The 22410-nt window shown below is 25.4% G+C and overlaps 1 protein-coding gene across 1 annotated transcript; it reads right to left on the reverse strand.

Moving 5' to 3' along the window:
* Positions 1-947: 947 nt before the first annotated feature.
* Positions 948-22097, reverse strand: wg (Wnt family member 1 wingless). The gene is made up of 5 exons (XM_073971529.1): positions 21221-22097; positions 15734-15996; positions 8275-8576; positions 3866-4278; positions 948-1839 (listed from the first exon to the last, which is right to left on the reverse strand). The coding sequence occupies exons 1-5, from the start codon at positions 21337-21339 to the stop codon at positions 1533-1535; spliced, it is 1404 nt and encodes a 467-aa protein (XP_073827630.1). The 5' UTR covers positions 21340-22097; the 3' UTR covers positions 948-1532.
* Between the last annotated feature and the right edge of the window lie 313 nt (positions 22098-22410).

Raw genomic sequence — 22410 nt, forward strand, 5'->3', positions numbered from 1 at the left:
ATCGCCATATTATACCCCAAGAAAAAATTGAAAAAACTTCATATTTTAATTTTATATAAAATTTTTATTTTTTATATTATTTGTTTTTTTTTTAATTTTTCTTTTCATTCGTTTTCATTTCTTTTCTCATTTTTTTCTTCCTCTTCATTCGAAACTTATCAAAAATAATAATCTTAAACACAATGATGGTACAAAAAATACTATACAACCAAAAAACTAAGTACTACAAATATAAGTCGCAGAAGTAATTTAATCAATAAATTATTAATAATAATTATAATAATTAATAAGTAGATACGTAGATATAAATAATATTAAGCTTATAAATTAAACATTTATATATAAATCAGAATGCAAATAATACAAATACACAAAATGCTTCGTTCGGCCTTGATGAGACAAAGTCAAATCAAACGTTTTTTAATTACATTTAAAGGAGCGGAGGGGTAGAGGGAAATATTTACACCAAAAAGAGGAAAAGGAGAGAGAGAGGGAGCTTACATTTAAGTTGTTTTGTTTATCCATTCAATTTCGCTTCTTTTCTTTTCAACAAAATTCAGTCTTTGAAATTATTATTAATAATATTTTATAATTATAAAAAAGTTTGTACAATAGAAAATGATTATAAATCTTTTAAATTTTGGGGAATTTATAACCATGTTCTACTGTATATGTGTAACCTAACATTTAACTTATTTCACTAATAAACTGGGCTTTAAGGTTTCTCATGTGCCTTAATGGAGTCGCTGGGTGTCGACCCCACAATTTCTTGCTATGTATATGTATTACTATATAAATATGTATGTTTGTATGTGTGTGAATGATTTATGTTTTGCTTTTAATACTGCTAAGAATGTTCTTGAAAGATCAGCGATGCTTGTTTTTACAACTAAAAATTTCTTTTTATAATTTATAATTCGATGTTTAGAAAATTTGAGCAATTCTTGTTTGTTGTTTTTTTTTTCATTTGCGGACGGTAATTATTTTCGAGTTTTAAGCAAACAAAGAAACAAAAAAAAAAATATTTAAACAATGAAACTTAAAATTAAATGCAAAAAATAAATAATTTTGAACCAGCGCTTAGTTAATGAAGCGTTTCTTTTTTTTGTGTGTTTCTCTTAAATAAAGTTGTATGTATGTAGACCACACGCATTTACGTGTGTTGATTTATAATTAATTTACAATGACATTTACAAAGTATGGCAAATTAATTTGTTGTCAAATACAAGACAAGCCAACAAACAACTCTTTGCTGTTTTTTGTTTGTGTGCTAAAGTTGTTCTTGGCCATCCTGTATTTTGAATACTACAAAGTTTATGGGTGGTGTGGGGCAAGAGGGATGGGTGGACAGATTAAGGGGAAGTTGGTTTGGGAGGGAGTATATTTTATAAAAAAATAATAATAATAAACACTACAACAAATAACAAGCCTTGCTTCATGATAGTACAAGGTCTCTTCTCAATATGTTCATCTCAGCACTCTTTGTGCCGCCTGGTTTGTCGGCCTGCCTGGTGTGCTTTGGGTGGGGGGCTTTACAGACACGTGTGTATCGTCTTCTTCGTTCGACACAATTTACACTTGACTTCACAACACCAGTGGAATGTACAGGCACAACGTTCCACAACGACCACCTCTTGGGTACGATATCCACGGCCACAGCACATCAAATCGCAACCATCAACACCAATTGACGTGTCATTGCATTGGCGTCCATGTGTTCCTTGAATGCCCAAACGTAAATTCTTTTCACAGAACGATGGTGATGGCTCCAAGTAGACAATATCCTTGGTGCCTGGTGGCTTGTGATCGGGATTGTGGGGTTTCAAAACAAAGGAATATCTAAAAAGAGAGAGGAAAAGGGGAAAATGAAATTAGTAACATATCTAAGATTTTAAGATAAATATATTTTGAAAAAATAAAATTAAAAAAAATAACAATATTTTTAGTTAAAAAATATATTTTTTATTTAAAAGTAAAGATATTTTTTATTTAAAAAGTAAATTTTTATTAAAAAAATAAAAATATTTTTTCGATTTTTTTTTTCAAAAAAAGAAGAAAAATATTTTTTTTTATTTTCGATTCTTTTTTTTTCAAAAAAAGAATTAAAAATATATTTTTATTTTTGATTTTTTTTTTTAAAAAGTAAAAATATTTTTTTTATTTAAAAAAGATGAATATATTTTTTATTATCAAAAAAATTTTTAAAAAAATTTTAAATTTTTTTCTTTTTATTAAAAGAAATATTTTTATATTTTTAGAATACAATTAAAATATTTTTTAAATATTTTTCTATTCAAAAAATTAATTAATTAATTACTTTAAAAATTAATTAATTGATTTAATTTAATTTAATTTAAAAAATTTAATTTAATTTTTTTATTTTTTCAAAAAAAAACATTTTTAAGAAAAAATTAAAATAATTTTAGAGAAAATAAAAATATTTTTTGTTATTTTTAAATGTTTTTAAAAAAAAAATATTTTTTTTTAATTTTAAATATTTTTTTTCTAAAAATATAAATAAATATTCTTTTTTCTAAAAAATAAGAAAATATTTTAATTTATTCTAAAAAACAAAAATAATATTTTTTTCCAAAAAAAAAAAAAAAGAAATTATTGTTAAGAAAAAAATAAAAATATTATATTAATTAATTAATTATATTTTTATTTTTTTTTTAATATTTTAATTTTTTCTTAACAATTATTTCTTTTCTATTCTATTATTTCTTTCTTGGAAAAAATATTATTTTTGTTTTTAGAATAAATTAAAATATTTTCTTATTTTTAGAAAAAAATCTTTTTTTAGAAAAAAGAATACTTATTTTTTTCTTTTTATTTATATTTTTTAAAAAAAATATTTTTATATTTTTAGAATATTTTTTAAATATTAAATATTTTTCTATTCAAAAAATTATTTAATTATTTAATTAATTTTTTAATTAAATTTAATTAATTAATTTTTTAATTAAACTTAATTAATTAATTTTTTAATTAAACTTAATCTAAAAAAAAATAATTAATTTTTTAATTAAATTAAATTTATTTTTTTTTTTAATTTTTTCAAAAAACGAAACCATTTTTAAGAAAAAATTAAAATAATTGTAGAGAAAATAAAAATATTTTTTATTATTTTTAAATGTTTTTTTTTTAATAAAAAATATTTTTTTTATGTTTAAATATTTTTTTTTAAAAATATAAATATTCTTTTTTCTAAAAAAAAAATTCTCTAAAAAAGATTTTTTTCTATAAAATAAGAAAATATTTTAATTTATTCTAAAAACAAAAATAATATTTTTTTTTTCAAAAAAATTATTGTTAAGAAAAAAAAAAATAAAAATATTATATTAATTAATTATAATATTTTTATTTTTTTAATATTTTAATTTTTTCTTAACAATAATTTCCTTTTCTTGGAAAAAAAATATTATTTTTGTTTTTAGAAAAAATTAAAATATTTTCTTATTTTTTTGAAATTATTTTTATTATTATTTATATTTTTAGAAAAAAAATATTTAAAATAAAAAAATAATATTTTTTATTTAAAAACAAAAACATTTAAAAATAATAACAAATATTTTTATTTTCTCTAAAAATATTTTAATTTTTTCTTAAAAATGGTTTCTTTTTTGAAAAAATAAAAAATGTATAGTTTTTATTTCTTTTAATAAAAAATATCTTTTTAAAAAATATTTTTAATTATTAAAAAATAATTTTTGTTTTTAGAATAAAATTAAAATATTTTCTCCTTTTGTAGAAAAAATATTTTTTTAGAAAAAAAATATATTTTAGAAAAAAAAATAATTTCTAAAACATCTTTTTTTCAAAAAAATTAACTTTAAAAATTAAAATTGTTCTTAATGACACCTACCTATTGTTTTTGCGTCCCTGCTTCTGACCACGACCTCTCACACTGTTGCGCGAGACACCACTTTGATTGGGCAGGCTATTTGGTGAGGGCATATTTGGATGATGTTTGACGACATGTTCATCATTTAGCATGCGTTCCTCATCATAGGCATTGGGACTGGCGGCATTGGGTGATACAGCATTTGGTGAAATACCCACAGCATTGGGGCTAATGTTAGGACCTCCCACAGCATTGGCACTACCACTGGCCCTTACGCTATTGCTCATCATTACCCGAGAGGCACCATCAAAACGATCCTTGAGATTATCACCAATTACACGGAAGTTGGCCAAACGCATCCAGCAGGTTTTAACGGTACATGAGCCAGACATGCCATGACATTTGCACTCTTGACGCATTTCAGCTTGGACATGCTATAAAGAAAAAATAAAAAAATAAAATTAATAAATTTATATATTTCAATATTTTCATGTGTATGTATGTGTATGTGTGTTTCAGAGCAATTTATAATTTATGTGCTGGGCATTTTTGACATTTTATGGCGTATTAAAAGCCACCCTTCTGTGCATTAATATGTTTTCCACTTAATTATTTTTGCCTTTAAAACGCAAAGATTGTTTTTTCTTGGCTTGATTTCTTACTTTTCTGGTTCAGGGCCACCAGGAGTTTTTAAATTGTGAGGATATATGATTCTTGTTTAAGCTGGTTCTCTTGCTAGTCTCTTGGGGATTGTCTTTTGTAAGTAAACATGATCATCATGATCAGCTTCAGCTTGCTAAACATTTGCAACATTATTAAAAAGCAATAAATGTTTTGTAATACGATGAACAAAAAACGAAAACCCAAACCTGGCTTAAACACCCGCCAACTTCATCTCCAAACAAAACGATCGATTGCCAATCGTGTTGAAAAAGGACCCAGCATGAGGTCACAATTCCTACGCTGCTGCTGCTGCTATATAAATCTATACATATTGATGTTGTTGTTGATATTATTACAACGCACAACGAACGGCCTCAAAACTGTTGTGGGCTTTATTGGATTTTCCTTGGGCTTGCTTGTTGTGTGAAAGGAGGAAAGCTTACGAGGTGGTCGCTTGTATTGCGTAGCCTCCACCACCACATGATATTATGATATAAGCGTAACACAAATACCCATTGCCACAACCAACCACCAACAAAGCGAAATAATAATAATCATGATGATAATGACGACGACTCAATTCCAAACTCCAGCTTATAAATCCCCCCAATAAGGAGTTTTTTGTTGTTGTTGTTTTGCTTTGTGTTTAATGTAAAGCAAAACGATCTTTGTATTAATTGCTGCTGAATAAAGACATAAGCTTGTGAAGGGAGCCTGGCTGGCTATTTAGAGTATCTGTTTTGTGGGAATAGCTTTGCATGCCCATTTTTTTGTTTCTTGTCTTGTTGTTGTTGTAATAAAAATTGAAATTTGTGTTTTGTGTTGTTTTGCAGAGCCTGACCATTGAGGATTAGTAGTAAATTTATAGACAATTTTCTTTTTACTAGCATTAATTGTGCCTACTAACATTAGTGTTTAGCTAAAGGAAAGGGAGGGAAAGGGGGCCAGAAATTTGTAGTCGTTTGAATATAGCTGTCATCGGTTTTAATATATGATAGCATGTAAAGGTTACAACGTAGTTGTTATGCTTTAACAACAATTTTTAAACAAATGTTCTTTTGAAAGGAACTGTAACACAATTTTTTTGTGGAGATAAAAGAGCAAAGGGAGTTAAGTCATGTAAAGGAAGAATAATTACAAATATAAAATATTATAAAAAATTTTAAAAATTATAATAAAAATAAAATGATTAAAAAATTGTACCTAATTTTTAGAACAAGTTACAAATGTTTAAACTTTAAAATTTTAGTTTAAAATTGAATAATTGAATAAATTTAATTTTTTAAATTTATTAAAAATATTTTTTAATTGTGATAAAAAATAACAACAAATCAAATTTAAGAAGAAAATAATATATAAAAAAGTTAAAAATAATAATTTTTATAAACAATTTTTTTAGTTTTTTTAATAACAAAAAAATATTTATTTATAAAAAATTATTATTTTTCATTTTTTTATTCGTTATCAGATTGTTTAAATTTTTTTTATTTTTCAATAAAAAATTGTTTTTTTTTCAATTTTTTATTAAAAAATATTTTAAAACTTTTATTAAAAAATATTTTTAATTTTTTATTAAATAATAATTTTTTATTACAAAAAATATTTCTTTATAAAAAATTATTATTTTTCAATTTAATAAAAAAATCATTTTTAATTCCAGGTTGAACAGATTTAAGAAGAAAAAAATATATAAAAAATGAAAAATAATAATTTTTATAAACAATTTGTTTAGTTTTTTTTTAATTACAAAAAATATTTATACAAAATTATTATTTTAATATTTTAACTCTTTATCAAATTTTTTAAAAATTTTCTTAATTTTTTGTATTTAAAAAAAATTTTATTTAATTATAATTTTTTATTAAAATTTTTTTTTTTTTTTTTTGTTTTTTAAATTATTATTTTTCAATTTAATAAAAAAAATCAAATTAATGCCAGGTTTAATTTAAGAAGAACAAAAATATATAAAAAATTAAAAATAATAATAATTTTTTATGAAATTTTTTAGTTTTTGTTTACAAAAAAATATTTATTTATAAAAAAATATTATTTTTCATTTTTTAATTCGTTATCAAATTTTTTGAACGTTTTTTTTTAATTTTTTTTTACTTTTCAATAAAAAATTGTTTTTTTTTTAATTTTTTATTAAAAAATATTTTTAATTTTTTATTAAATAATATTTGTTTATTACAAAAAATATTTCTTTATAAAAAAATATTATTTTTCAATTAATAAAAAAAATCATTTTAATTCCAGACTGAACCAATTTAAGAAGATAAATATATAAAAAATTAAAAATTATAATTTTTATAAACAATTTTTTTAGTTTTTTTTTAATTACAAAAAATATTTATTTATAAAAAATTATTATTTTAATTCGTCATCCAATGTTTTTAAACAATTTTTTAATTTTTTTTTTATTTTTCAATAAAGAATTGTTTTTTTAATTTTTTTATTAAAAAATATTTTAAAATTTTTATTAAAAAAAATATTTTTAATTTTTTATTAAATAAAATTTTTTTATTACAAAAAATATTTCTTTATAAAAAATTATTATTTTTCAATTTAATAAAAAAAATCATTTTAGTTCCAGGTTGAACAAATTTAAGAAGAACAAAATATATAAAAAACGAAAAAAAATAATTATTTTTATAAAAAATTTTTTAGTTTTTTTAATTACAAAAAAACATTTATTTATTATTTATTAAAAAAATATTTTTAATTGTTTATTAAATAATAATATTTATTACAAAAAATATTTCTTTATAAAAAATTATTATTTTTCAATTTAATAAAAAAAATCATTTTAATTCCAGATTGAAAAATTTAAGAAAAAAAATTTAAAAAAATAATATTTTTTTATAAAAAATTTTTTTAGTTGTTTTTTAATTACAAAAAATATTTATTTATAAAAAATTATTATTTTTCATTTTTTAATTCGTTATCAAATTATTTAAACATTTTTTTTTAGTTTTTTCAATAAAGAACTGTTTTTTTTTTTAATTTTTTTATTAAAAAAATATTTTAAAATTTTTATTAAAAAATATTTTTAATTTTTTGTTAAATAAAAATATTTTATTACAAAAAATATTTCTCTATAAAAAATTATTATTTTCAATTTAATAAAAAAAAAATTTTAATATTTTTTTTTTTGTATTATTTATTAAAAAATATTTTAATTTTTTATTATTTATAAAAAAATATTTTAATTTTTTTATTAAAAAACAAAATTAAAAAAATATTTAAAATTTTTTTTAAAAATTTCTTCGTAATTTCTTATTTAAAAATATTTTTTGCTTTTGACCCCTTTTGCATTTTATCTTGAAAATAATTGCACTTCCCACATTGAATTTCCTCTGCGGGAGTTTCAATACGTACCACCTTTGTTTTTGTTGTTGTTTTTGTTTTCTATTTAACCAAAATGAATGATCAAATGGCCATAAATTGAACACAAAATTGCAAACTAAAGAAGCTCATCAAGCAGCCAGCTAGCCATACAGCAGCAGCAGCCAATGGTAATAACATAAAACCACACACAACGTTAATGGTGGGGGTACATAACACAAGGCGAAACGATCTTTCTTTGCCCCTTTTAAAGATAGATAGATAGGCTAAAGAACATTTGTCTTGACATTAGATTCACAATATTTTATGATCTAATAATGACTCGGCTTGATTGCCAAAAGTCATAAAAATGCTTACAGCCACATAAATTATTAACTACTTGTGCAAAAATTTGTTGTTGTTGTGATTGTTCGACTACTTACCGCTCTTCCTGCCTCATTGTTGTGTAAATTCATTTTTTCTCTCAAATTGCGGCCACGTTCACCGGTATCAACAAATTCACGTGAGAATTTGAAACCGAAACCAATATTATCTGAACAGCCACCCCATTCCCAGTCGCGTACACCAGCCACACTGCCAGCCTGGGCATTGGCTTGAGGTGATCTGGTCTGATGGCTATAGTCACAGGTGCAAGATTCAATGGAACCCTCGCTGCAGGCACGGGCAATGGAATGGGTAACAGCGGCACTGGTTATGGCATAAATGAAACCAGTTTCACGGCATCCTGTAAATAAATAGAAAAAGTACAAAATAAAAATTAATAATTTTGAAAAGAGTTTTTTTTTTGGTTTTTTTGAAAATTAAATTTGTCTTCGTTTTGATTTTGAGAACTGCCACCCATTAAGCCATAAATAATCTTTATCATCTTTGTGAGTAATGGCACTTGTCATTTGCTGAACTATTTGTTATGTTTTGGCCTAGCATGCCTGGAGGAGGTGGGGGGCCCATCATGTTTAACATTGTTGGTCAATTATGACACTTCAAGTAATCACTGCCACCAAACGATGTTTATTCATAAATTTATGACGATGAAGAAGAAGATGATCTTGATTATCAAGTGGTAGCCAGCCCATCAGCCACCAAGAGCTTGAGTATGTTTTCTTTTTTGTTGTCTGAAGTATCTATGCTGGTCCAAAAAGGATTAAACAATGAAAATTGACTTTTTATGTTTGTTGTTCTTTTGTTCGTTTGTTGTGTATTATTGTTTATTGTTGTGGCATATCATGTTGCAACTCTGGAATTTTGGGATTTATGTTTTCAAGTGGTACAGACAGCCAAACAACAGACTAGTTATCAGATGTTCTCAAGAGAAGATCAGATCAGAACAGTAACAAACAGAAGCAGTGATTTAGTTGACATTCTACAAGCCAAGGTATTTATAGTTTATGACAAATGTTGGGTCAAATAGTTTAACAAAAAAAAAATTCAACATTTTTTGAAAACAAAAAAAATGAGCTAAACACAAGAATATTGTAAAGGACTTTATTTAAATCCTTATCCTGCTTTGTGTGTTCAAACAAAATCCTAACATGTGCAATAAATTCCTTGTCCATATGTGAGTATGTGTGTGTGCTGTCTTATGAGTCCAAGTGTGGGAGATTTATTTAAATTTAAATCCCTGATAATGTTAATCAGCCAGCCTGAAAATTAAAAACTCTTGAATCCCAAGGCATCAACAACAACAAAGGGTCAATGGTAATGCAAAACAAAAAAACCAAGTGCTCTCAATTCAAAAACAATTGTCTTTTGTCTACTACTTTGGCCTGTAAGCATCACTCAAGGGTGCTCATCACAAAAAAGGGAAAAAAGATCAATTTCAAGTTACACAATGCACAGGATTTCAATAACTGCGAACAGGGATCAGAGAAAAAGGGATCATTATTAAGACAAAATCAAACTGACCACGCCCCTAACTCACCAAAATTGCAAAGCAACGGAAATCCGTTTGAGGCAATTGAACAAAAATTTGGATCAAATTTCAAAATTACGAAAAAACAAAAAAAAAACGGAAGAAGGCGATATTTTGTAAAAAATGTTTTCTTCTTCATGTTATGAATGAATCACTTAACATTCTTTGCCATATTTCTTATCTCAACACCAAATCAAGGTAGACTTACTTATTTTTTATATATTTTGTTAAACAATTTCAACGCACCCATATTTGTTTGGTGGTATACTTTTTTTCTTTGGTTGGTTTTTAACTGTTTTGGCAATACCAACGCCCTTCTTTTTTCGTTTTTTTTTTCTTCTTCCACATGTTGATTTAATGTTGTTAACTGATAACAGTTGGAAAAAAATGAAACACCATTAAGAAATTTTGTCCAAATGTAAAACAAGTCATAATTTGTTGTATGATGTCTCATGCAAGGCGTGCAGGTATTTTGTTAAGGCCCCCCTTTTAAAAAAAGGTGTTATAGACCTAATTTCCATTCAATTGAGACATTAAGTAAATAATGAAAAAAAAAACTAAAAATTTGACAACATTGTAATTACATGCTGAAGTTCATTTACTCTACTTCTGGGTGTTCTTCTTCTTCTAAATATTTACATTTTATTCCCTTTGTTATTTGAGGTTTGATTTCAGGCGAAATTGTTGTGGTTTCTAATATTTGTTTGTGAAATGATAGGCCGAACAACGATGAAGAAGAAGAACAAAAAGGTTCAACTCAAAACTAAATGTAAACATTTAACTGGAATTTGTTAATGAATATTCTCATTATAAACCACCATCAAAAACATGAGTACCATAATTTCCCAAATTTCTTAAGAGTAACATTTCCTGTTTGTGGGCAAGTGTAAGATGACATTTCATCAGTTAACACCATTGGGAAAACAGTTTTTTTTTAAATAAAGTCATTAATCTTAGGGCGAATGGAAATTTCCAGTAACGAAAATAAAATGTTCCTTTATTTTTTAAAAGGCAAATTTTGATTTTAAAAAAATTTAAAATTCAAATTAAAAAAAAAAATTAAATTAAAATTTTAAAATTTCATAACATTTTGCTGGCATAAAAATTACCCTTAATGGGAAATTTAAAATTAAGGCATTGAAATTGAACATTTTTTGTTATTTAAGTGCGCTTTGACTAAAATAATTACTTTCCACTGAAAACAAAAATTTTTCCAAAAATATCCCTAATGGGAAATTTTGATTATTTTCTACCCAAAGCTTTATATTTAGTTGTAGTTTCCAGAAATGTAAAAATTTCATAAAAATATTCATAAACAAAAATTTCCCTGCACGGGAAATTTTGAATTTTTGTCAAAATTTAATTTTTCTTTGATATTTATACACATATTTAGGTGAAATATTCATATCCAGTGAAAACAAAAATTTCCCCGAAAATTTCCCAAAAGGGAAATTTTGATTTTTTGGTGCCAAAAATTTTATTTTTTGTTATAGGTAACAGAAATTTTACAAATTTCATAAAAATTTTCATAAACAAAAATTTCCCTCTGTGGGAAATTTTGAATTTTTGTTAAAAATTGAAAATTTCTGTGATATATGGCGCGTATTTTAAGGTAGAAGATTGATCTTCAATGAAAACAAAATTTTCCCTAAAAATTACTAAAAGAAAAAAATTTGAGTTGAAATAAATAAAAAAATTTTAAAAATATTAAAAAATCCTTTTATGTGAAATTTTGAATTTTTGAACCAAACTTGAAAATTATTTAACTAATGTAAATAATTAATTTCCATTGAAAACAAACATTTTCGCAAAATTATAATTTTGTCAGTTGTCAGAAATTTAAAATGTTCATAAAAATATTGAAACGATTGTTTTTAAATATTCAAAACCTATTTTTTGAAGTTTTATCCAAAATTGAAAATTATTTGTTTACTTTAAATGTTTTTTTTATTGAATGTAACAAGTTCATTGAAAACAACAATTTGTATTTAGTTGTAGTTTCCAGAAATGTAAAAATTTCATAAAAATATCCATAAACAAAAATTTCCCTGTACGGGAAATTTTGAATTTTTGCCAAAATTTAATATTTCTTTGATATTTATGCATATATGTATTTATGTAAAATATTCATATCCAGAGAAAATAAAAATTTCCCTTAAAATTTCCCAAAAGGGAAATTATGATTTTTTGGTGTTAAAAATTTTCTTTTTAGTTATTGTTAACAGAAATTTAAAATTTTCATAAAAATACGCATAAACAAAAATTTCCCTCTATGGGAAATTTTGAAATTCTGTTCAAAATTGAAAATTTCTGTGATATATGGCGGGTATTTTAAGGTAAAAGATTGATATTCAATGAAAACAACATTTTCTCTAAAATTTCCAAAAAAAAAAACAATTTGAGTTGAAATACATAAAAAATTTAAAAATATTAAAAAATCCTTTTATGGGAAATTTTGAATTTTTGAACCAAAATTGAAAATTATTTAACTAATGTAAATAATTAATTTCCATTGAAAACAAAAATGTTCGCAATATTATAATTTTGTCAGTTGACAGAAATGAAAAATTGTCATAAAAATATTGAAAAACTATTTTTTTTTTTTGAATATTCAAAAACTATTTTTTGAAGTTTTAACCAAAATTGAAAAATATTTTTTTTAATTCAAATAACTTATTTCCATTGAAAACAACAATTTCACAAATTTATATATTTTGTTTTTGAAATTCCTACAAAAATTTATTAACAAAAATGGAATCCACGAAGAAAATATTTAATCTTTTTTGATTCTGTAAAATAATTTCAAAATATATGGCCTTGATTTGGTGTTTTTGTAATATCATTTCCAAGCCCCTGGAAAGAAGAACAAACACAGATGTTCCATTTAACAAAGAAAAAAGTAACCTAATCATGTGCCCTTTATTTCTACTTTGCTTCTTCTTATTTTTTATCAAATCATGCTTCTCTTGCGATATAATATTTTTAATGAACATATAAACGAACAAACATTCGAACATCTGTCTTTTGAATTCTGGGCCATCCAAATACATACATACATATATTGATCTTCGGCTGATGTTTGGTTTTATGAATGAGTGTCTTTGTGCGTTTTTGCAATTTTCCAGGCAACAGCGATCATAAACTTGAAATATACGTCTTATGTTGTTGTTGTTGTTATTGCATATTTAGGCTTATTTGTGGTGGCCATAAGTATGGATGTATTGACACAATGACAGCTTGTCAAGTGTTGTGTTAATTAAATAAGACATTTTTAACGAATTTTTTAAAACAAAAACAACAAAAAAGGATAAACAACAACAACTTATCAATCATATTTTTGTAATGCAAAAAAAATATGCAAAAATCTTTGGCAATGTGAATTTTTCCACAATAGCTACCTTATGTTAGACCCCCTACGGGCCCATTGTGAACATAAATTTCCAGAAAAAAAGAAAATATTTTGTCACAATGAAGCAGAACACAAAGAAAGGATGTAAGGACACTTGAATGATCATAAAACTGCTCTCACTCTCTTGGTTTATGACTTTCGAATGAAAGATGTTTGGTGCGTGTTTGGTACGCGATCACAACTCACGCCTGCTGTTACCAAAATAACAACAAAATTATTATTATTACAACTACCTGTGTAAGGTATAAAATTTTCGTCGTATTTTTTATTATCAATAACAAATTTGGGGTTTTTATTTTTTTGGTTTTCCTCTCTCTTCTGCCTTGCTGCTGCTGAATGAGCCGGGAAGCGTCTGCAATGCAATGAATGAAATCAAACGATCATCACAATGAACATCATCAGGCGGGAGGCGATAACAGAAATTCAACGTTAAAAAAGAGACAATAACATAAAAAGTCCATAATCTCAAATTTTATAACTTGTCAAGTAGTTGTGTTGTGTGACTGACTGGTGTTATCAGGCCTCGTGGAACCATGAATTCGGGTGATTGATTTTTTATAATTTTTTTTCATTTTATTAAAAAGAAATGCCTTTAAAAAAGGCAATTTATGAGTTCTGATTTTGAATCTATTTTTTATGGACCATTGGTGTTGAATAAATATCTGTTTTGTGTTAATGAAATCGAGTGGAGGAGTTTATGTGATTCTCTTACGATAATTAACACCTTTTAAAAAACAATTAACACCAAAAATAGGCATCAAATGGCATGGCAATCCCAAAACCCTTGAAGTTGTTGAAATCATCATCATTAATTTTTCTTTTAAGGTTTCTCTTTTTTCTACAAAATTTTTTGCTTGGTAATCCTTAAGCAGTAATTCCTTTTTTCTACAAGTCAGCAGGACATTTTCTTTTTTGTTGTCCTGCTTGGGGTGTGATCCTTTTTCGGCTTTATAATTTGTTATGCTTGAAGATCTTTTGTGCAAAATGTTTCATGTGACATGATTATTGAGGCATCATTTGGCCACTGTTAGACATTTCAATTTTTCAACAAATTTTCAATACATTTTTTTGGCAAAGTCTTTAATTGTTCCCCTGCAAATCATGTTATGTGTGCCAACCACCGGTAGGCGTTGAGTTTTGTGGTAAATTTGTTGAAAGCCATGGACAAAAAAAGAAATGGGTTTTCAGTTCTTCTTCTTCTTTTATTTGCCCATCCGTTGTTCGGATATAAGCGATCATACATTAAATCGTTTTACAATAATTATATTACATTTCAGAATATATAAATATTTTCTTATATATATTTTTGTTATTTATATTGTCGGCAGTTCTCTATTTTTGGCCGCCCTAAACAAGTTCCTTTCGTCATCGTAGCCAGTCCAATCTTGAATATTTTTAAGCCAGGAGAGTTCTCTTCTTCCTCTACTGGGTCTTCCTTCAATTTTCCCTTTGAGAATTGTTTGGATGAGTTGGTATTTATCATTTCTCATTATGTGGCCGAAATATGAGATTTTCCTATTTTTTATCGTTTTAATCAATTGTCGATCCACGTTCATTCTTCTTAAAACTTCATTGTTAGTTACTCGATCGGTCCAGGGTATTTTTAAGATTCTTCTATAGATCCATAGTTCAAATGCCTCTAGTTTTTTTTCATCTTTGGCTTTAATTGTCCATGTCTCGGCTGCATATAGTAGTACAGACCATACGTAACATTTCACAAATCTAACTTTTGTTTGAAGCCCGATATCATGACTTGTTAGTAATTTATTGTATTTATAAAATGCTCCTCTGGCCATCTCTATTCGACATCGAATTTCATGTGATATGTCCCATTTGTCATTTATCAATACTCCCAAATATTTGAAGGTAGTTACTTTTTCAATTTCTGTGTTATGGTTTTCAGTTAGCATAACCAATTGGCTTACAGGGAGTTTGGATAAAGGAGTTCAGGGAATTCTGTAATTTTTTAAAATAATTTATATTTTAAGAATCTCAAGTAGCCCTTTACACAAATGAAACCACCACACCCAACGTTTTAATATCCTTAAAGATATTTCTTAAACACTTGTTGTTATTTTGCTTAAAAAAGGAACAACAACTTAACATGTTATCCTGGACAGTAGACAGACAAGACATATAAACATAAGATACCCCAACCCTGCAGCCAGCCACCATTGTATAATAAACATGTAGCCATTCATGTATTAATTTGGTTACTTCTTCTTTTTTTGGATCATATTACAAAACAAGCTAAGGCACTTGACCCACAACAACAATAACAACAAAAAAAGGAAACATAACAACAACAACCACAAACATAAGTTATCTTTTACACACAAAAAAGAAGAAGATATCAGAAAATAACAAAAACCCACTTGGCCATTGGGTTTTGTCCAACCATACACGAAGACAAAACAAGAAAAAAGGAGGAACAACCCACAAAAAAAATATTTTCAAGCGCCACTTTGGGTTTATGCAACAAATACAAGAAAAACTAAAGAACTTGTCTCAAATTACCAAGTGTGGGAAAAAAATAGGTTTTGTTTGTTTTTGTTTGACTTACCTCTATCCACAATTTTTCCAAATAGATTTTTGCCTCTTAGAAAATTACGCGTTGAACAATTCCAACGACGATTTCTAAATTGATGCTGGCATTCGCTAATGGCCAAATTGGCTCCCTTTACCAAGGCACCCAATACCCCGGGATTGTCACGCACCAGACGTCGTTGTTTGCGACGCAATGTGGTATGTATGGCTGGGTCGACATACATGATACCCGAACTAATGGGTGAAATATTGTTGGGTTCGCCCACCTTGGCAATGCCCCTGTAAAAAAAAGAAAGAAAAAGAATCAAATTAAAATTAAATGTTTAAAAAAATTGTATGCTTCAATGGGAAAGTAGGAGGAGAGGATTATGGGGGAAAATAGATTTTCTAAATAATTTTCCCAGTCATGTAGAACCAATGACAATTAGAGCAAATTATAAATAATAAGAAGTAGAGAAATTTTATAATATTATAATAATATTGGAAAAGAAGAGCATTAAAAGCGGAATGGAAGGTTTCGCATTAGAATTACTTTGTCTGTTAAATGAAAAGGGTTATTTATTTGTGGTTTACAATGATAATTTCTGTTATTCTCTTTTGTAATACTCAATATTAGCCTCATTTTATGTCAAATACCATAAATATCTCATATTACTCTTAGGGTGGCATAGCGCAAAAATTTATATTATATTTTATTTCATTTCATTTCATTTCATTAAATTTTATTTTATTTTATTTTATTTTATTTTATTTTATTTTATTTTATTTTATTTTATTTTATTTTATTTTATTTTATTTTATTTTATTTTATTTTATTTTATTTTATTTTATTTTATTTCGTTTTATTTTATTTTAAACATTTTTATTACAATTAAAAATTATAATAAACATTTTGAACTCAATTTCTATTTTTTCTACGGCTCCCACTTTATCTTGTGTCAAATTTTCATGTTGAAAGGTCTAAAAACCAACGAGTTACAGCTTATTTACAAGGAGTTTGGCCTTTCTGTTAAAACAAAAGGCCTGTCACAACAAAAACAATCATTGAAAGAGTCGATTTCTAATCGGCCGTGGGCTCCCACATCAACCCATTCCTTGTAACAACAGTAGTTTGCTAAAACAACAAACATTTCATTCTTTTGCAACACATACGAATGTGATGCCCCACCTCACACGATTCGGTAACAACAGTAGGTTGCAAAAACATAAACAACATTCATTGAACAAAACGAATCCCTACTCGGTCGTTTACTCTCATCACACCACCCACTCTCTAATAACAGTTGGCTCCAATAACAACAACATGTATCACATTATGTTAATTATCAGTTGTAATCTCTTTGATAATTGTCTTCGTTAACTACTCTACCACACTCGGGTCGTGGGCTCTCACCTGTAACGAACAAATGTAGTTGTTTACCCTGTAATGTTTACATTTGAATGGAAGTTAATCAAAGTTCTTTTCTATTGAGGGTTTATTTCTTGTAAACAAAACTAAACAAGAATTAATTCCTTATACCTAACTGAGTTTACATTGCATTTCATTAATCAGATACTGTTCTATAATACATATAATTTTGTTAGCTTACTATTAGATTCGGGATTTCATTAATGGATGACTGTTCTTTAATGAAATGTAAGTAATTTTATTGTCTCACTATTAAAGGGGGCTAACGATCTCTTTATATTTATCCTCTGGGCATTATCCCATTGCAAAAAATTATGCTTCAAAAAATCTAGGCAAACCAACGGGCCACACACAATGTGATTTGTGATTGGTTTTCGTAATTAATTATTTAAAAAATTGTAATTTATGGCCGACAAACTTCTTCGGGCCATTGTTGTGTTGTGTCTCCTGTTGTTGGCTATGCAACAGCAGCAATAGTCTGTCAATAAGCATTTTATACAATTGTTGATTATTTTTAAGTTTATGTGTTGCATGAATTGACACGCTTGCGAAACACAATGATCGGTTGGCTGGTCTATAAACAATGCGGCAAAAATTAATACTCCAGGGAATTTTGGTTTGCTTGAATAATAGCTCAGAATAATATTAAATGAAGCTTGTTAAACAGAAAACTACAGATAGAGAGAAGAATTAAAACTGATTCTTGGGGGTCAAAGGTTTAAAAAATTTCTTCTTCTCTTTTAGTAAGTCATAAAACTGAAATTAGTACACATTTCCCATGAACTAGAGTACATCTTGAAAAAAGAAAAAGAAAAAAATAAATAAAATTAAACTTGTTTTTCTTGGCCTTTATGGAGATCATGTTCCAGGCATAAAAAGAAAGCTTTTATTTGGTACGGCCAAGAGACAAAAACGTTAATAGAATTTTTAATTAAATCGCAGTTACATTTCATAACATCTTCATCATAAAGTAAGCAACACAGCAATGACAGCTTCCTACCAAAACAAATGTAAGCAACAACAACAGCATGAAGACCAACAAAAAAAAAGCTGTAAAAGTCACACGTTTCTTTGGTTTTTTTGTCATCATCTTCATGATCTTCATTGTAGTACGGCTGGGTTTTAATGATCATGTTTCATGGCGTGCGCTTACAAATGTTTGTATGTTTTAATTTTGTTTTTGTCTTAACTTCTTTTTTGTTTTTTTTCTTTGCTTTTTGGTTTTTTGTTTAATTTCCAGCGTGTTACTCCAGTTGTGTGTTTCTTTTGTTTATTTGCCCATTTAGACGGAAGTGCTAATTTTTAAGGGAAACATAAATCAATTTTTTTCTCACAGAAGCTTTCGGGTTTAGATGAGCTATGAACTTATTAAATAATATTTCTATTTGTTTGAATAAGTTAATAAAACTATGAAATATTTTTAAGAATATAAACAAGATGTTTTTAATGGCAAATTATTTTTTTTTAATTATTTATAAAATATAAAAATTATGGGAAAATTATAAAAATGTTTTAAATTGAAGCGTGATAAATTAAAAAAAATATGAAAATAAATTTTGGGGTTTGTTTGAATAAATTAAAAAAAATAATGTGAAATATTTTTTAGAATATAAACAAAATATTTTTTATGGCAAATTGTTTTTTTTTGTAATTATTTATAAAATAAAAAAATTATGGGAAAAATTTGAAAAAAAATGTCTTAAATTGAAGAGTGATAAATTAAAAAAATAAGAAAAGAAATGTTGGGGTTTAGATGAGGTTATTAAATTTTAAGTTATTAAAGATTATGGAATAAAGAAATTATTTTTTAAGAATATAAAAAAATATTTTTATGGCAATTTATTTTTGTTTATTATTCATAAAATAAAAAGAAATTATGAAGAAATTATATTATGTTTTTAATTAAAGTATAGTAAATTAAAAAAAAGTATGATTATGGAATAAAGAAATTATTTTTTTAACAATATAAAAAATATTTTTTATGGCAATTTATTGTTGTTTATTATTCATAAAATAAAAAAAGAAATTATGAAGAAAATTATATTATGTTTTTAATTAATGTATAGTAAATTTAAAGAAAATAAATATTTAAATTGCTTAGAAAAAAATAAAATTTGTTGAGAAACAAATTTTTCTTTGAAAATGTATTTTCCTTTGAAAATATTTGTTTTTAATATTAATTAAAAATTTGAAATAATTTTGTATATTTCATTAATAATTATTAATATATGGTTTATAGCTTTGAATTTATGAGATTTTTAACTTATCATTATTTATTTCAAATATGATTCCTATAATTTTTTGAATTTTTGTTTAGAAACAAATACTCCTTTGAAAATATTTTTAATAAAAATTTAAATGCATTTTTTATTTTATTCATTATTTCTAATATGTATATGGCTTATAACTTTGAATTTATGATTTTTTTAAGTTTATTTTAATTGTTCATTGTTTAATTCAAATATGAATTCTATATTAGAAATTTTGGAGCAGGATGAATGTTTGGACTGGATTCGGATCGACCTTTTACCACAGATAGGGCTTGCAGTGCTGATCACGCCAATATATGTATCACGGGCAGGAAGTCCATACTTCCCGAAATATAGGCTCCGGAAGTTCAAAAAATCCCTTGGTTTTGACGATATGTTTAGTTTAAATATATATAGGCGGGCTTCGGGATTTAAGACTTTCTCCTATGGACAGGAACAAATCTCGGCTAACGCGAACAGAATGTTCCTTCAAACCGAAATTTTTTTTATCATCGATCCGAATCCAGTCCGTATATTGAACTTATGCCGAAATTTTGTTTAGAAACAAATTTTGAATGTTAATTTTTAAAAATTTCAAATGATTTTTTATATTTAATTTTTTATTTGGAATATATGGCTTATAACTTTAAATTTATAATTTTTAAATTTATTTTAATGTTTCTTTATTTAATTTAAATTTGATTCCTATTATTTTTAGAATATTTGGCAATATTAACAACCAATATTTATTTTGATTTTTTATATATCTTTCTTTTTATATAATTTAATATATATATTTTTTTAATTTATTATAATTTTGCATTATTTATTTCAAAGTTATTTCCACCTTTTTTCAAATTTTAGATAAAAAATATTTATTTTTTATTATTTTTTTTCTTATATATATTTTTTTCTTTTTATTTAATTAAATGGAAAAGTTTTATTTTTTAATTTATTATAATTTTGCATAGTTTACTTTATAAAAATTTCTTATTTTTTTAAATTTTAAATGAAATTCTTTTTATTTTTAAAAATTATATAAAATCTGTTTAAATTATATAGAGAATAATTCAAATAAAATAAAAAACACTATTAATATTTTCCAATTAAATTATGTAGAAAGAAAAAAATAATATTTTTCTTTTTAGGTATTTAATTTGAAAATATCTATAATTAATTTTTTATTTTATTTGAATTTCTCTTTATTTAATTGAAATATATTTTTAAATTCTTAGTTAAAATATTTATTCATTTTTATTTATTTTTATATTTTTTCTTTTCATATAATTTTATTAAGAAATATTTATATCTTTTTAATTTGTTTAAATTTTTCATTATTTCTTTCAAGTATATTTTGCATTTTTTTTAGATTTTTGATTTTTTTAAATTGTAAAAATGTTTTTGTTTTTTATATAAATTAATTTGAAAATATTGTTATTTTTGTTTTATTTATTTTAATTTTTCTTTTTTTATTTTATTTTCAAATAAATTGAATAAAAATAAATTAAAAAAACGTATTATATTTAAAAGGTTTTTTAATTAATTTTTATTCAATTTATTTGAATTTATTTCCCAAAGACTTAAGCAAGAAACCTTGCCAATTGCAGTGGTGAGGTGATTGATTCTCTGCCCACACGACAATGCAACCAAAACAAAAGACTTAAGACACAAGACCACCCCAAATGGAATGCCCTTTAAGGGAATGACAACAGTTAATGAGAAACGAAACCTTCCAATGCTCTCTTTTCTTATTACTGATAATTAAAATTATTTTTTAATGCTTTTAATTAGCTGAGAAAATTATTCCTAATTGAAAATATTAATTTATTATTTTAGATTAACTTACCACCACATAGAACCTCTCCCCCGTCCAGGTTTGTGGGTTTTTTCACTGCTAACTTCGGCAATGGTTAGATACATAACCGCCAAATGTAAGATGAATCTTAATAACGCTGATAAATCCATTTTAATGTGTGTAAATAGTAGTTCTCCTTTACAAGAGTAAGTCTTCAACAAATGTTGTTCAATTTGTTACTTCGTATTGAAGCCGTGGGCCACAATATTTATTTATTATTTGTTTTATTGATTTAAGCCAATCAACAAGATCAGCTGTGTAAATTTATTGGACAAACAACAGTTTTAATATGATTTAATTTGTTGTATAAACTCGCAAGTAATTTCACGTTCAATTTGCACAACACAGAGAATTTATGTTAATATTTCCAAAGGCGGAAATAGGTACTCCAAGCAAATTCATTCATTTAACTTAGGCTAAACAAGTTAGCCAAAAATACTAAAACAAACACTTGATTTTATTTCAATTTTTTGCATAATTTTTTTCGGTTTGTTTTTTTTTTTTTTCTTTATAAAATAACCGACGGATTTTAGTTTGGTGTTTTTTTCTAACTATTTCACAATTCCACTTTTGAGTTTTACTTTCATTTCACTTGTTCTAATTTCATTGCATTTTTGTTGTTGTTGTTCTAGTTATGTTTGTTGTTTTATTTTTACAACTTAAAATGTTACAATAGATTAGTATTATTATTGGATATTTTTTTTGTTATAATTTTACATTAGTCACACGAGCGACACACGACGCAAAATCACCAAGTTTATATTTTTTTCTTAGATTTTGTTTCAGTTCATGTGCAATATTTTGCTGTTGTGTTACCCGGTTCAGTGCTAACAGTAAACTGATTGTGTTCAAGTTCTTTTGCTACACTTCAATATCTGTCGTTTCATGTTTTGTTATGTTCATCATTATCATCATCAGCACCACCATCATCGTAGTCGTCGGCGTAGTTGTAGTCGTAGTCGCACAACTCATCTCATATATGCTTGTTGTTGTTGTATGCATATTCGTTTGTGTGAATGTGTGTCGTTTGTTATAGAGAGGATGATGATGATGATCGTCGTCGTCGTAGTCATAGTCGTCCCCTTTAACTTAAATAAAACAAATACTATACCCAGTCGAACACACACACATACATACAAATATTAACGGGCGTATACCAACAACATTTGTATTACCTTTAC

Source organism: Musca autumnalis, unplaced genomic scaffold, assembly GCF_047663935.1.
Source record: "Musca autumnalis isolate F117 unplaced genomic scaffold, ASM4766393v1 scaffold_2, whole genome shotgun sequence".
Taxonomy (NCBI): domain Eukaryota; kingdom Metazoa; phylum Arthropoda; class Insecta; order Diptera; family Muscidae; genus Musca; species Musca autumnalis.